Source organism: Uloborus diversus, chromosome 1 (assembly GCF_026930045.1).
Source record: "Uloborus diversus isolate 005 chromosome 1, Udiv.v.3.1, whole genome shotgun sequence".
Taxonomy (NCBI): Eukaryota; Metazoa; Arthropoda; class Arachnida; order Araneae; family Uloboridae; genus Uloborus; species Uloborus diversus.
Genome location: NC_072731.1, coordinates 58,426,526 through 58,443,951, shown reverse-complemented (window position 1 = coordinate 58,443,951; position 17,426 = coordinate 58,426,526). Strand labels below are relative to the sequence as shown.

At 33.0% G+C, this 17,426-nt stretch overlaps 1 protein-coding gene across 1 annotated transcript in view; it reads left to right on the top strand.

Annotated features, from left to right (window-relative positions):
- LOC129234583 (uncharacterized) overlaps positions 1 to 17,426 on the top strand; it is a 93,151-nt gene that overhangs the window by 29,648 nt on the left and 46,077 nt on the right. The window contains exons 3-5 of the mRNA XM_054868606.1: positions 2,406 to 2,467; positions 4,085 to 4,140; positions 8,968 to 9,104. Of these exons, the coding sequence (XP_054724581.1) occupies positions 2,406 to 2,467; positions 4,085 to 4,140; positions 8,968 to 9,104 (255 nt within the window). The remainder of the gene's footprint in view (positions 1 to 2,405; positions 2,468 to 4,084; positions 4,141 to 8,967; positions 9,105 to 17,426) is intronic.

The following is a 17,426-nucleotide window of genomic DNA, read 5'->3' as shown; positions in this document are numbered from 1 at the left end:
TAAAAAAAAAAAAAAAGCCTTATTGCTTATGAAAAACTACTTACTTGATATTAACAATTGCTAAAAATTCATAACAAGTCAAAAGTGACTCAAATTCTTCATTTGATTTTTTTTTTTTTTTTTTTTGGTACATTTGTAACCATGGTAATCTATTTTTCAACAAAGTAACTCCTTATTGAAGTTTTGACTCATTTTCTGGAACTTAACATTAGCCGAATGTTTTTCGATGGAAACATAAATATTCATAGGTTTTTCTAAAATGTCTGGTTACTTATTTGAGGCATAACTGATGAAACTTTTAGTACAATCTAATGCTTTTGCCTAGTGATCAACTTACAAAGGGTTTTTTACAATACTCCAAACCAAAGCTGGTGTATATTTGTGGTTAAGAAAGAGAGGTGGTCAAGTTACAGAGGTTTTCCTTCATTACATAAGATAGGACTAATTCCGTTCCTGACAAAAGTGGTCAACTTACAAAGGTGGTAAACTTTACAGGTTTTACTGTACTTGCAATTGCAAAAATGTTCAAATCGGATGATAGATATAAGTTAAGATAGTTAAGATATTGAAAGTTTGAAGCACAAATAAAAGTGAGTCAAAAAATACAAAAATTAACTTTTTATGTGGGCCTTAGGTCCCCTAACTAATGTTTAGAGAAATAATCTCCGTTGAAAACTATTACTGACACTGCATTTGTGCAACAAAAACTCAAGGAGATATTCCAGTTTTAAAGTTTTTAGGGACCATATGGAAGATGAGATTGGAACTTATCGCCCTTTCAGAGGAATGACAAGCTGTCGAAGTAAAAAATATGTGTCGAAGTATTTATTTTTTTATTGCTATTCAAAAATAAATGCAAATGTTATTCCGTGATACGCAAACACACACATATAATTTTAAAAACTCCCCAAAAGGTGTTATTGACGGCGAGTGAAAAGTGGTGTAAGTCACAAAATGCTGCGTTTCATATCTCTGAAGATTGGCAGTACTAATTTCAATTTTTTTTGTGCTGGAATTATTTCTCAATGGAGATTATTTCCCTAAATATAAGTAAGGGGACCTGGGACCTGTATAAAAAGTTAAATTTTGTATTTTTTGACTTATTTTTATTTTTACTTCAAACTTTCAACATCTTAACTCTGCATCTGATTTCAAGCGTATTTGCAACTGGAAGTATAGATCTAGGACTAACGGTTGCGAAAATAAAGGTCTTGCAGGCTAAAACGGAACACCCTGTAATGTTGCCTATATAACATGCATCAATGCATTCTCCACACTCACTAACTTTAGCTTCATGCTTCAAGATGGCCTTATAATTTTGTAAAGAAAAGATCTGCATTAAATGGCTACTAGTGGTAAAAAGGTTGATACTAAACTAAAGGGTTAGACAATAGTCTAACTTAATATTTGACTCAGTGGCACCACGAACAAATTTTTTGAGTTGGTTAAAGTTCTCAATTTGCCTATTATAACTTTAAATTTTATTAAATATATAATGAGGATATATGCTATGAGAAGAGAAATAAGATATATATTGGAAAAATTGCAACCTTTCTATTCTGTTTCAAAGTTAGCCAAATTGCCAAATAAGAATTTTTTGGGAGATCACAGTGATCTCACATCAAAGTGTCCCTGATTTGAGCTTTCATTTGTAGCTAATAACAAAATATAATTCAGTAACAATAATAAGAAAGTTGTTTTACAAATTTGAATAAAATTTTGAAACATTGTGAAGTCAATTTAAGAAAATTGAGAAGCATAATCACCCACAGAAATAAATTGTCAAATAATTTCATATAATGAAAATTAACATATAAAATCCGGATATGTTATATAAAATCCGTAGTATGTAGGCATTTCGACTTCTGAAATGTGAAAATTATAATTTAAAAGAAAAGCAAGTTGATGGAGAAATTGTAGCACCATTATAATAAGTCGACAGTTGATTATCTTTAGTTGATTAATCGGCAATCCGCCAATTTGCTTATGGGTACATCCCTAATACCTACTATTGTTCAATCATTTTTCTACCTCAAGATAATTAAAATTTACTAATTTGCATATTGATTAAATTGAAAAACCTACATAAATAAATCGCAAATTCTCAAGAAAATACTCCATATAGCTATTTCAAGGCTATAATGAAGCATCTTTATCAGTGCAAAAAGCAAACTGCACTGTTTCTTTGAACTAATGAAGAGGCTCCATTGTAGTCTTGAAATAGCTATATGCTGCATTTTCTTGAGAATTAAGGCTTTATTTATGGATTTTTCAATTTAATCATTGTAATACAAAGCTCATTGATCATATTGCATATGATATATTTTTAAAGTTATATTTAAAAGGTTTTTCCTCTAAAAAAAATAACTTGCTGTTTTGATTTATGTTTCATAATTCTTTTTTAGAATTGAATTCAGTGCTGATTTAGCAGATACTGTTTCACAACCATTTGAAAAGAAAATAGAAAGTGAGTTCATTTTTCCATTGATTTTTCCCTTAGTCAGCAGAACCTTTTTTCTTTATTTTTGATTTTGTTCTTGGGGTTTATCTTTACTTGACCTTTCTAATCTATTCCAATTTGCTCCTTACTCAACCTGAAAATCCAAATTTTTAGTTAGTAACCAGTGGCGAGAAGACCCATGAGTTTTGGCATTTATATATTTCTTATGCTCAAGTGGATTCCCCTATGGCAACCCTGGCTTTTAGCACGGTGCTGTGTTCTACAAAACTGTCATTAGTGCAAAAATTGGCGAGGTAAAATTTTTTCTTTCCTGCAAAACAAGGGAAAACCCAAAGATTATGCTTGTAGGCAAAAAAAAACGGAAGCAGACATGAAAATCTAAAACTGTGAAATCCAGAAGAGTTGGCAGCAGTGGCATACATAGCCCCCCCCTCTCAGTGTGGGAGAGGGAGGGGGGGGGGGGGGCAAGAGGGCACACACTCTGAAAAAATAACACTGATAAAATATATTTTTTAAAAATTTGGTGGGGGAGGAGGAACACCAAAGTCTATGTATGCTACTGGTCGGCAGGTATGATACACACTTATTAAGCACACAAAACTATGAATGATTATGTATTTTTAAGTCATTATTTCAATTAGTTCTTAATTGAATCTAGTCCGTTGTTTCATCAGACAGATTGAAATCTGTCGGATTGTTACTGTGGTTGTAAATATACAGTAAATATAAAATTACAGCCCTAATCAAGATATGTAATCTAAAGGTACGGGGGGGGGGGGGGGGGGGGGGGTTCTCTTTTATAATAAATGGTGAATCTAAAGTTCAATTTCTATATTCCCTATGAGCATTATTACAAGTATAATGCAATAATAAGTATAACATGTAATACAATATTATACTTAATAAACCTTAAAGTTTATTACTTTTCCATAAACAGGCCCGTACCAAGCGTGAAATGTCTTTTGAGCGCCTTTATAAGTAGTGGCGTTCAGGGAAAATATAGTTAAAACCTGGTGTGAGGTTTTGCAAACAAATATAATACGAAGAAAAAAAAGGTATATCATTAATTTTATTTATAAAAAGAAAACAATTTAAATATTTAATTTTTGAATACAGTGTATGTTTTTACTTAATATCTGGAAGTTATTTAGAGTTCAGTAGCACCTATCACATGCTTTCAGTGTAAAATATTGCACTTTTGAGTAGCCTATTTAGACACAATAAGGCAATAAGTTTTCCTTTTAGATAGACAATGAGACGGATTGTTCGTTTCAATAAGCAGTATAATTTCACTGCCCTCATTCAGATACTTTTATGAAAAGTTTAATTTTATATTTACGGTTGGAGAGATTTCCACCATTTGGAGCATTTTCGATTGGTAGAGTTTGGTGCCTTTTTGACTCTGGCAGCGCAGCCCTGTCCATATAGTGTCTGTTGGTTGTAAGAAATTTGTAATAATCAAAACAGAGTTAAAATTTGGATTCTATGTCTTTTTAATTGTATGTTATTTTACTTCAGTACCTTGAAAGAGGTGTACACTATTTTGTTGTATTTGCTAAATTTTGCATTATTATGCAGTAAAACAATCATGTGTAACTGGATCTATTTTTTTTTCTTTTCTAGAAATGCATTCTTTCTTCAGCTTTCTTGGCACATGCAAAGATATTGATGTGATAAAGGTTTGTGCTGAACTTATGCTATTCCATAATTTTTTTATTTAACCTAGTCTTGATTGATCCAATTAAGCTTGTCTGCTGTCGAATTATGCTTCGGCAGTAAGTTCGATTTGTTCCCCATTTATATTCAGAAAATGAGCTTATGAATTTTAACGCTAAGCTTGTGACAAACTTATTTCACCTAATGTAGTTTTAACATAGTTATCATGATTTCTTAAATACTGCAGTAAAGCATATTGAGCCAAAATTGCAAAGCCATTTTCTTTCCAAATTTTATCTCAAAAAAAAAAAAAAAAGAAAAGAAATCTTTGAAAGATAAGATAGAAAGTTTTTTCTGCTCTTTTTTTTTTTAATTCTTACATAAGGTAAGAAATTTGTACCCTGATATTTCTGAAAAATTTGAGGCTCGGATTAGTGTACATACTCGCGTGTGCAGTTGAGAATTTTAGTATAAAAAATGAGGTTTAAAGTTAAAATGTCGATTTATACACAGAATTTCCTAAACTTTCCCCCAACAATTCTTGGAAAAAAAACTCTTGAAAACATAAACATTTTTCTGATTTCAATTCAGTTCTTTTAAGCAGATGCTAAAGGAATAAACACTTACACATTCTGCTATAACTTTACATGGTCTGATTGTGAAATAAAGACTAAATAATTACAGTAAATGGTGACTACGCGAAAAGTATGGGAATTGCCGTTTTCCCGAATTTCGCCAATAGTCACCTATTGATGTTCATTTTTTAAAAATAATGTAATATGGATATATCGGGATATAATATATCGGGACTCTGCAGAGTGAAGATATATCAGAGAAATCAGGATGATTATATATTACAGATGCGCCAATTAATCGGCCAATTTGCCGACGATTTAATCAGCCAAGTACTGCCAATTAATCGGCGTAAAAACTATTCTTCAAAATTATTTTTTGTGTGCATTCATCCAACAAGAAACTGTGATAAAATCATTAGTTGTTAAAAAAAAAGAAAAAAAAAATGCAAATGTTAACATGTAGTATAAAAGTTTACAAAGCAAGTACATAGTTTACAAAGTTCATAAAACTGAATGAAATATTAAATTATCATGTTCTAAGTTTATATTACGATAGGCCTCACCCCAGCTTTTGATGACACAACATTCTTTTTTTCTTGCTGTTATTTTATTCCTTCTAACTGTCATAGGATTACATCATACATTTTACAACCTACTCTTCGAATTATTGATTTTTGATTCAACAAAACATTAGTATTATTATATATCGTTTGATTAAAAAATTATATACACACTTATATACAATGTTGCAACATTTTTCATGTGTCTGTGACTTTCTCCATCTTTCATAGTAGGGGAATGTGGGGTAAAGTGAAATAGTTAAGATGACTGAGCTGTTTTCAAAATGAACCGATTGGATATGTGTTCACAAAATTACAGTACGTAAAGAAAGAAATAGACATTTTATAATAAAAACTTGCATTGAAGCTTTAATTTTTTATTTTTGGCAGTAAATTTGTACTTCCAAGAAAAAAAGTCTGCAATTTTTCACCTTTTCCATGGGGCAAAGTGAAAAGTAACATTTTTTTTTCTAATGAAGAATTTTTTATTCGATTATTGCAGGTAATTTTGATCAAATGTTTCAGTAGATAAAAGAATAAATGAATAAATAAAAAGAAAAGCAAATAGTAGACGAGTAAATGAATAAATTAATGTTTGAGAAGAAATAATTGAGCGAATAAAATAGTGGACGAATAGTTATGCATATTAGAAGCCCAGAAAAAGGCTGATTCCAATAGATCTTCATGAAGAATAACTTAACCTTAATGAATTCTTAAACTTAAGAAAAAATGAAAAGCAGGCTTTTTCACTCCCCAAAAACAGCCTGTGATTAGGTCTATTCTTTCCTTTCATCAAAAATAGGTCAGGCAAAATTTCCCATGATAAAATACTAAACTAGCATCTAAATTATAAACTTATAGTATGAAATCAGCAAACGTTTTGAATGGCTCCTGTAAGAAGACTCTATGTTTTGCCATCTAGGCTTCTGTCATCTCCCAAGAACCAGTTTCAAAACCGGACCACATCTTTAACAAAAGGGGGAATAGGCAGCAGTCATTCCACCTTTCTTCTAGTTCAATGTTACTGAAAAAGGCTTCATTTGCACAAGATTAGACTGTTTATTCCTTTGTCTTGACTCTGTCTTTAAGTAATTAGGGTATATCAGACATGGTGAGTGGGGCTTATAAGTATGGGGACAAACAATTTTTAGGAAGTTGAAGACTATTTTAGGCTATCTTCAGTTATGGTGTGGGGGGGGGGGCTTCTGATGTTCTCTCACATAAATGTTTTGAAAATGACATTTTAGTAGAGGTTTTGTCAACATTTGGGGAATGGAGAGGAGTTTTCAGGGTTGTCCCCATAACGTTTTTTTCTACAATAAAGTATAATTAAGAATAATAAATATAAACAAAGAAGTTTGAACTGTCTTTGGTAATGTGAGGGTTCGGGGGGCTCTTACCAGAAAAAAAATCTTAAAATGTCTTAAAGATGCAAATTAAAGCCATCTTTTGCAAATTTAGAGCAAGTGGTTTGGGATTCTCCAACAGAAATTTTACCAAGTCTAAAACATTTTTTAAACGTCTTTTAAAACGTTATTTCAGACTTCTCTTTTATTGACTTAAGGAGGAATGAAAGGTTTCGGAAGTTTTTCAGTATTTTATTTATTTTTATTTATTTATTTATTTATTTATTTTTTTGAACTGATGAAATCCTAAGAATTCAGTCTTGAACTTCCATTGAGGGAGAGCTTCAGAAAAAGATATCTAGGGGTATTCTCTTCAAGGGGTCTTTCTGAATTTTTTCCCCTCAAACAGGAGTCTTCATTACTCAAATTTAGATCATCTTTGAATTTAAAAGGAGGGAGTGCGCTCGGGGATATTCTGCTGGAAAATTTTCAAAATTGAAGTTTTAAAACTTAAATTTTAAACTATTTGGTGATTTTAATGTTCGGGTAATCTCTCCCAGAATGTTTTGAAATTAAAATCTTAACGATGAGGCAATCTTGACGATGAAAACAGTGCAGGGGGCAGTCACCCCCTTCCCCCCACCCCTGAATCGTTACCACTGGGTACTATAATCACGATTTCAAGAAGAAATCATTATTTTTTAGATTAATTTTGATTTTACCTTATAAGTTATTACTTCTTCACGTTTTTAATTTAGTTGCAAAAATTGTTTGTTAAATCAACTTCATTTTTTTACTTTGTATTATCCGCGGATTATGCGCAGATTTTTTTTCTTCAGGCCGATATTAGGACCTGCAGATTATAAGCCGCCCGTGGGTAATACGCAGGAATATATGGTACAGTTGGTTCTGTTTGTTGTGAAATCTGCTTACCAGAAAGCCCCCCCCCCCCAAACAGTGTTGCCAGATTGGGGGAAATTTCCCCATTTTGGGGAACTCTGGTGCTCTCTGGGGAAATTTTGGGGAAATGGGTTTTGAGGGGAATTCTTTGGGGAAAAATTTTTTCCTTGGAGAAAACCTGGGGGGAAAAACCTCGGGGGAAAAAAGATTTTTTTTTCGTATTTAAATTTGTGTCAAGAAGTAGTGGGAACATTGTTTGTATCAAACAGCGTTGGGTTAGCTTTTCTCAACTTTATGAAATTCGCATTTCGCATTATGTGGAATATCATGCTATGGAATTCGCATTAATGTTCTGCGTGAGTAGCTAATTGATACGTGAAACAGGTAAAAATAAGTGTGATGAAGAGTCCTTGGATAAATATATACAAAAAAGATAGTTTAAATGTACATACAGAAGCAGAGTAGTAAATGCGAGTAAAAAAAAATATTTGGTTATTTCTTATCTTTCGGTCAGGTGCTTGTATTTATGACTAGTGGCACTCGCACGGCTTTGCCCGTTGTAGAAAATTATAAGGTCTTTTGGTCCCCCTGTTTGGTCCCGTATTTGGAGATGGATTTGCTGGTGAAAGTGGTGAATCTGTCGATAGACAGATAGCAGTATATATGCCATTTGCAACAGAAGCATAATGGGATGGATAAATAACGGTAAGCATCGTCATGTGTTGTGGAGGTGCATATTAAAAATGGTGGTAACAAATAATGCATGATGAATTTCTCGCCAATTGGCTTGCCCACGTTACGGTTCCACGTTATGATAACTTGGTAATTTACTCGTCTATCTTATAATAATTTTGCTAAGGAAAAATGTTCTTAAAATTGGAATAGAAAAAGGACAAAATCAAATTTTCAAAAAATCGCTTAAAGGTGCACACCCCCATGGTACAAACTAATTCTTTGCCAAATTTCATGAAAATCGGCCGAACCGTCTCGGCGCTATATGCGCGTTAGAGATCCTGACAGACAGAAAGAGATCCAGACAGAGAGATATCCAGACAGAGACTTTCTGCTTTATTATTAGTAAAGATACAGAAAGATAAAAGACAAAAAAAAAAAAAAAGCGAAAATGTGAAGGGAAAAAAGTTGGGGAATTTTATAGGAAAATTCGGCTATTTGGGGGGGGAAATTTTTTTCAAGAGACAAAAATATTAGAGGAAGTCGATTCATTTTATGAAAATATAAGTAGAAAAATAATTTTTGCATTTGAGGAATTTTGGTAGAAAACATCGCTTTTTGGGGAAAAGTTGGAAGGGAATTGGGGAAATCTGGATTTGACCATCTGGCAACACTGCCCTCAAATGATTATTTTGCAATGTTCGCAAAAACGCTATGTATTGGATTTTATTCATGATCCTTCTTAGTTCTGCTTTTTCTATCTGTAACTTACTTTATTTTCTTTTTAATTTCTGTAGGGTTTATCATCTCGAACAAAACAGATTTTGTTTTGGCAAGCACTTGTTGATATTCTTTGGGGGAAACATTCTCTGGACATTCTTTCATCTCAGAATACTGAAGCATCAGAAGATGAAGCTTATCATTCATGTGGAAGGCAAGCACTGAACTTTTTTTTTCTCTGAAAAAACAGGAAGGAAAAGAAAATTTGCTTGCTGTGTGTTTATTTTAAAGTAATTTCTGTTAAAAAAGGTAATTAAAAAAAAAGGTTTAAAATAATGCGCTTATCAAACAACGTTTTTCCATGTAAGAATGAAGGCTTTCACAGTTGCTGTCATTAATGTTGTGAGATTCCGGGCTGTTGTGCCGTAGTCTGAGTGTTGTTTCCCCAAACGTTTTGACCGTATCTGCGGGGGTCATCTTCAGTTTTTAGGTGGTCAAAACTTCCAGGACCACTTGCCTTTTCACAGTTGCCACTTCCTAGCAACTGATGCAGATTTCGAAGTGTTGTCTCTATTTATGTGGGAAGAGCTAGCTCTCCCTTCGTTTTGGGCCAGGATTAGCTGATGAACGTTCGTCCTTGTTTCAGGTAGGCTGAAATTTGAGCTCTCTTCATTCTGCTGGTGGATTGGCTGCTGGACATCTGTCGCTGTTTCTGGTTTGCTAAAAGTATCTCTCAAGATAATCCGTATAAGTGCAACATGACAGAGTTTGTTTCTCTTAAGTCATTCTTCCTTTTTGTTGAAATTGTTGGGATGTTTGAAAATTTCGATCGCTTCTCTGTTTAATCTGGAGTAATAGTGGGAAATTCTTGAAAGTATTTTGTTTTCTTTGAATAAAATGTCATGGATCCAGGGTTTGAAAATATCATGATATTTTCAAAAAATATCCTATATTTTAATATAAATGCGATATTTTGATATATATCCAATATTTTCAATCAGCACAAATTAAAGACTTCAAAATAGTAAATGCATCCCCAAAGCACTCTTTATTTTCTTAAATTATTACTGCAATATGTAGACTTAAAATTAAGGTCTCTCTCGTTATTTATATCTAATATTTCATTTTAAATTTTTATCTAATTTAGCATTAGCTTACTCATTTTTCTTCTGTTAGCTACTTTTACAGTTACAGAATTCAGAAATTAAAAATATGCATTAGTTGGTTCACAGTCATGAGACAGTTTCTTTATTTCTGACCAATATTTAATATTAATTTAATTAGGCACTTTTAATATGATTTAAAATTGTTACATTACTAATAATAAAAATGAATGGAAAATAAAAAAAAAAGAATATTACTTTGCTGTATTAATTAAAAGAGCGTTCCACCCTGAAGTTGAAAGACAACCATGTAAAGAAGAACCGGTTAAATCTACAGTGGGGTGGGCCGAAATAAGCCAAAAAATTTTTTTTTCGAAATCAATTTTTGGATAGCGCGCAAAAGTTGCATATTGAGCTAGTTAGCACTCACAAAAAATTTCTTGGATATTAAAAAATATCTAGCCGGCGCTATTTGACACTGAAAAACCGAAAAAAAAGAGAAAAATGAATTTTTGTCAAAATTTTTTATAAAAAAATAAATTCCAAATATTTTGCTGTAATGCACCGAAAATGTTATATAATGAACCAGTTCGAGTCCATAAAATGTTTCATAGATTTTAATGAGCATTTAACCGCTCCTTTCCGACATCAAAAATTGGAGAAAAATGAAAAAATATTGAATTTCTTTAAAAACCAATGTGAAAATTATTTTTCAAAATTAAATCATAGACTAATTAATTAAATAGCACTATTAATCATAGTAATTATTATTGTGCAATAGTATCATACATTTTCTAGAATTACATATAGAGATAATAAAATTTTAAAAAAGAAATCTTCAAATTTGATTTATAATACCTCATGCATAATGAATATTATTTTTTAGAATAATATTGTCCCTTGTTATCAAATGATGGAAGTTCTTTCCTAGCTTGAAGTTTGGCACGAATGTATCCATCTCGTGCAGTTTCACCACGAACTTTTATTGCAGCTTCGGTTATTAGTTTCACAGCTTGCATGTGACAGGGAAATTTCTCGAAAGTAAACTCTGTAGAACGTTCTTTGCACATTTCTTTCCATTGTTGGTCTTTTAGATGCATTGTAAGAGTTGGCTCTGTTACAACACAGTTTGCCCAATCAACTAAATCAACATAATCAACGGCTTCAAAATTGAGTTTAGGACGCTCAAAAAAATCGTACACCATCCGCGCTCTTCATCTTCTTATTTCTAGAGTTCAGAATGCGCCTAACAGCTAATTCCTGAATGTATTTTCTTGAATCAAACAACATTGTCAATAGTAGCTGTTCATGATGAGTGAAATATGCATTACTTGAGAGAACTTTGAAAATTATCTCCTTAACGTTGTCTGGAAACTGCCTTGCAAGAGAAATCATTTTCCAAAAATGTTGGGCGCCGTACTGGCAGTTCGGTTTCATTTTTATTTCACATTGGAGCATAAACTAACATTACATACTTTACAAGCATTTGTAAGATTTTCTGATGGAGTTGGAGTGCCTATATACAAGCATAACAAATGGTTTGCAGTTGTCAGCCATCGCACATGACTGACTGAGTTTGCCTGGGCAACTGTCAGCCACGCTTGAAGGACAACTACCATCTTTTACGGCAAGACAGATTCTACACAAATATTGTTGTTCAGTATTTAAATTTTTTATATCTTCCATGTCCAAAACTAGAAGATTGCAGTCAATTTTATCAAATTTGACCACCGGATTTTTTTTACAATCTCTAAGAAGTTGTTCGATAGCTCCAGAATATGAATGTGGCCACTTAGTGCAACCGTCCAATTCCAGTATAAGATGCCTCAGTGGCAACTCATTGTGGACATTGGACACAAGAGAGGATCCCTTTAATTCCTTAACTCCCAGCTGTGGAGGTGTAGAATTACAGCATTTCTTGTTGGGGGTTTTTGTCTCTTAAGTGGGTCATAAAGTTGAGAGGAAGAAATGGCGTGAGAAAAAGAATACTTGCGTTCAATTCATTAATCAGTTTAAAGGACTTCAGAGGATTCACATTTTTTTAATACTCAAGGGCTCTATTTGTCAAATATATATAAAATAGTTATAAAATAATCTTAGGAATAATAGAAGTACTTGAGTGCCGTTTATTATCCAGAAGAAACTGTTGGAACCAAAGATTAAAAAATTAGCATCTTATGTAACTATTTTTTATTTGAGTGTGTGCATTTTTTAAAATTGGCGTACAAATGTCGCATAAAATTGATTGAATTTTCACTGTTTTTTCTAAGTAACGTATTGCGTAACATTTCAGTACTTACTTATTTCGAAACTACTTTTATTTTTTCTTTTTTTTTTTTCATTTTTCCAATGTTTCAGTCTTAAAGGAGCATAGCTAAATATTCTACAAAATGTATAAAAATCTTTGAGGATTTCAACTAATTCACTGACCGATACTTCTAATGTTTGTTGAAACTAGCTTCAAACTTTTATTTTTGACCCCCCCCCCCCCCCTTTTTTTGTTGAAAAAAGTGCATTTTTGTCCTTTTTTTCAGATTTTCAAGGTCAAATAGCGCCGGCTAAATATTAAACAAATTTAGCGAAATTTTTTAGGGGTAATAACGGGCCCATATAGCAACTTTTCCGCACTATCTAAAAACAGATTTCCAAAAAAAGTTTTTTTCGGCCCACCCTAATCTACAGACTACCTCCCTTACGTTGAGGATGTCACTGACAGAATTGGAAGACTTCTGTGCACATTCAAAATATAGACTTTTCAAGCCTACCCAGCGAATCAATGACTTACAATGATCAGTGAAAGATGCGAGAGACCCTTGTCCGCAGCAGGAGTTTACAAGATTCCCTGTTCCTGTGGATCAGACTACATTGGAACAACGAAAAGAAGCGTTAATACAAGAATAAAAAACAGGGTCAGGGAACACACTTTTAGTGATTGGACCCATGCAGGGTTCACTGATATATATCATGATATGTATCCGATATTGATTTTGAAAATATCATGACATTTTTTATATTTATTTTTTGAACTACAGTATTTTCAATAAAAAAATTATATTAATCATAGTAATATAGATGCATTAATACATCATAAAAATATAGTGCATAACTTTTTGGTTATTTTTTCAATAATAAATGAACAATATTGACTTTTGACATTGAATTTTCTACTATGACGACCTTGCTTTTTCTGATTGTCTGACTGGTCGTTGGATAAAGTACACACAAGAATATTTACTTTCTATTCACGTTTTTCTGAAAATTCAATTGTCTTTGATGTTGAAAATCATTTTAATTTTTCTTTATTTAAGACATGTCTGGAAGAATGGAGTTATTGGATTAATATAGAATAAATTTTGGACTTGGAATGGTAAACGAAGATTCAGAGGTCAATTAATTATGGAAAATCCAGTTTTATTTATTTTTCATCCATTCGCATCACATACATGTTTGTTCTTGTGTAGGTTGGATTTTTTTTTAAAGAAAGTTTTGGATGTGTTCATTTATTTTGATCATTGTATCTTGTTTTGTATGTGCTTGTATGCCTTTTGGCAAAAAAAACCGCACGTTTTGCTGAAAAAAAATACACATTTTGCAAAAAATTGATTTCTATTACTTCATGTGCTAATCATGTTTTTCTTTTTAATGTTTTGCATTTTACTATTTAAAGCTCCTCGATGGATATATAAAGCATGTTGCATTGTCGGCGGGTTAACATTGTCATTTTCGATATCAATTTAGTTTTTTTTTTCTCTCTTCTGGTTATTTTTGCAAACAAGTATGACTGTCGATTGGAGTGTGTCAGCCCGTGGCTGACCAAGGCAGCACGTGCTATAATGAACTCCAGATGGGACAGGTGTTCCACATATTGTTAGGCCGGAAATGCCAAAGAACCGGCTATCCATGGGAAAAAGATAAGACATTCTACACTGGAAGTGGAAAGAGACCAGTGGTCTGATAGCCGGGCTCTGAGCTGAGTGATGATTGGTAATTGTAAAAATGCTGTACATATTGTATTATAAATGATATGAATATCCAAGGCATTAATTAATAAAAGTTTAAATTTAAAAAAACTGAGCTCCAGAGTGAAATAATTGCAAACGAACTGCACAATAATGCAATGCAGCAAAAGGAAAAAGTAACCAGGAGTTCACAATGGCGCAGTCGGTAGAATGTGTTTAAAAAGAAGCCGCTGCGGATCAACCGAAAAGGACGTTTCCATATGTTACTGTGGGGATTAGCTGAATAAGCGGAGTCCTGTGAGCCAGAATTATGATTCAACAGAATCTTCAACTAACTTTTGATGGAGCCAGGAGGTGTATAGCCAAGTGATAGCAACGTTGGAGCTGGACGTGCAAGAAAAAGTTATCAAGGCCTGTGATTGGAAAGGAAGTAAACGAGATCGTGGATGCTGATGTGCTTTGCCGGAAGAAAAACATCAGAAACGGTAAGCTTCCTATTCCCAAGCATACTGTTCTAACAGCTCTGAGTTGTTGTTTTGGTAAAAGGGTACAGGGAAAAATACAGAATTGAATTGCAAATGTAAATAATGTTATTTAGATAAAGTATGACTATTGCTGTAGGAATACTGTGGTATAAGTAAATTATGAGTTGCAGTGTTTGCGCTCAACTATCCGTAACATGGGTCCCAGAGACCCATAATGAAATAGATTTGGGTCCTTTGGTGGAAAAAATGAGTCCCTTAAATTTTAAACAGAAAATCTTAGTGTGTAAATGAATAATATAAAAATATTTATACTTGGGGGGGGGGGGGGGGGGAGGCATGAAATAAAATAAATTGGTTATTTTTGCCCTAATTTTTTTGTGATTTTATCATTGTAAAATTATTTTCAAATAATACACTTGCAAGACTCAGTTATGTGAGAAACTATTTGGTCAGTTACAATGAGATTAACTCAAAATTTATTTTAAAAATGGGTTTTACCATAAAATATAAAACAAGTGCCTCTGATTGATCAAGCAAAAAGCACTCTCTTAACTTTTGTTTTCCTGGAAATTTTTCTTAGTGAAAAAAGCAAACAGATCCCCCCCCCCTCCTTCCCAATTATCATTGGCAATTACATAATAATAATAATAAATCGCAAGCGAATGAACCCAACGCAAAAATCGCGATCGCAAAAACGAAACATTTTCTCATATGAGTGTGAAAATTGCTCATTTGCAATCTTAAATCAGTATATTTGACTTTATTTTGACTTGTTCAAAATATCTGTTTTGATTTTTGTTCTATTTTTAAAATCGCGCCATTTTGAAAATGGAGCGCAAAAATGGCGCCGATCGATTAATACCCGACTTTTGCAAGTCCAAATAAAAATAACCCATCAGAAAGAGATGAATTATTAGAAAAAGAACAAGGTTAAAGTGCTTTTGTATAAAATTCAAGTATTCATAAACAATTTAACAAGAAAAATGTAAAAGTTCCGGACTCTTTGTGTTTAGCGCGATCTGGAAAATGTTCGCCATTTTTTTCTCCCCTCTTTTTATTGGGGATGCAAAATGATGATTTTCAAAAGTAATTCTGGTTACATGAATGCCAAATTGCAATATTTTTACTGTACAATTGTCTTGTATTAATCCTGAAGATTGCATTGAAAACCTCTCTCATTTTTAGTCTTCATTTCTGTTTTTAGGAATTTCCTCAAGATAAAAGTTGAGGGAAAGCTTATTCTTAGAATACAGTACAATGGGCTATTTGTGAACTTGCTCCCTGAGCTCTGCCCAGGAGGTCACTCTAAGCTCCAGTCTCATCACTAAAATTCCATTGACTGGTCCACAATTGGGGTGTGTTTGAATAGCTGATAAACAGATAGGGTCATTTTAGTCCCTTTCTGGTGATTCTCCTGGTCATTTTGAAGCTTAAAAGCATTTACTAAATAGATCTTTAGCATTTTCTCCCATTTTTTTTCTGGTTCTTAACTTTTGAGTTTTCTGGGTCCCTGGGACCCGATTTTTCGCGGAAGTTGCATCCCTTTCCCGCGAATTTGCGTAAAAAACCCGCTATAGCGCGTAAACGCGAACCCTGAGTTGTATTTGTATTGTTGTGTAAATAGGGTAATGGAATCACTAGCAGTTGGAAATGTTATATATGAAGTAGTGACATTTGTCTATGTTTTATAACATGAAATTATTTTTATCATTGCATGTGTATGTGAATGAGTTATGTTAAGTGAGAAGTTAAAATTTCCAGTGAGATTAAAATTTCAAAGCTTCAAGAGATAAGCTAAAAATTGCTAGGGTAAGAAATTTTGATATTGTAGAAAATTTCGCAATGGCCTTCTTAGCAAAGCAGAAGAAAGCAGATTTGACTGCATTAGCAGAAGAGTTAGGGGAAGTTTTGACACCAAATTTCACCTTACTACAGTTGAGGAAATTAACCATAGATTCCACAGACTACGAGGAAGAACTAGTCAAAAATATGCTAGAGACGATAGTGGAAGAGAGGTTGGAAAGGGAAAGGGAGGAAAAACAAAGAGAAAAGGAGGAAAAACAAAGAGAAAAAGAGGAAAAACAAAGAGAACATGAGTATAGAATGTTAGGACTAAAAATTAAAAATCCTACTCAGGAAATTTCGGTAGGTGGGGAACAAGTTGCAGATGAGTTCACGAGTAATTTGAATAAGATGAGGAACGCGTTAGAACCACCGAAGAGAGTAGAAAATTGGCCTCTATTTTCAAAATGTAGAAAGAACGTTTAGAATGTATGAGATTCCAGAAGGGCAATGGGGAAAGTTATTAGTTTATAAGTTAAATGACGATATAAGAAAGAGTACACGGATAAGTGAGGAGAATCTGAGCGATTATCATAAAATCAAAGAGATAATTTTGAAGAGATATCAAATCACCCCCTTACAACACAAAAAGAACTGGGAAAATTGTGTGTAAGTAAAGAAAGAATCATATACTCAATTTTCATATCGTCTAAGTACAGCATTAAATTTATATTTAAATGCTAGGGAAATTACAACTTTGGAAGAACTAAAACAACTGTTGATAGCGGATGAAATTAAAGATAACTTAGGACCGCAAATAAAATCACATATATACTTAAAGGAAACAGAAAGCTGGTTACCGGTGGAGAAGTTAACTAATGAAATCGATAATTTTATTTCTGCTATGCCCGAATATGGGGATCAAAAGGTAAATAAATGGGTAGAGAAAGAGCTGACGGAAAGGAATAAAGAAAACCATCAGCAGAACCGTATGAATGCTCGCGATGATCAATATAAGGAGGGCGGAAGAGAAAGTAGAAGTAATAACCGATTTGAATGGCAAAATACAAGAAAAGATCAAAATACAATGTAATGCTATGAGTGTCAGGAAGTAGGACATTTTAAACGGGCTTGCCCGAAGTTGAAAGTGTCAAGTAAAACCCAAAACAAAACGCCAGAAGAGAGGGGAATTAATAAGATATGTATT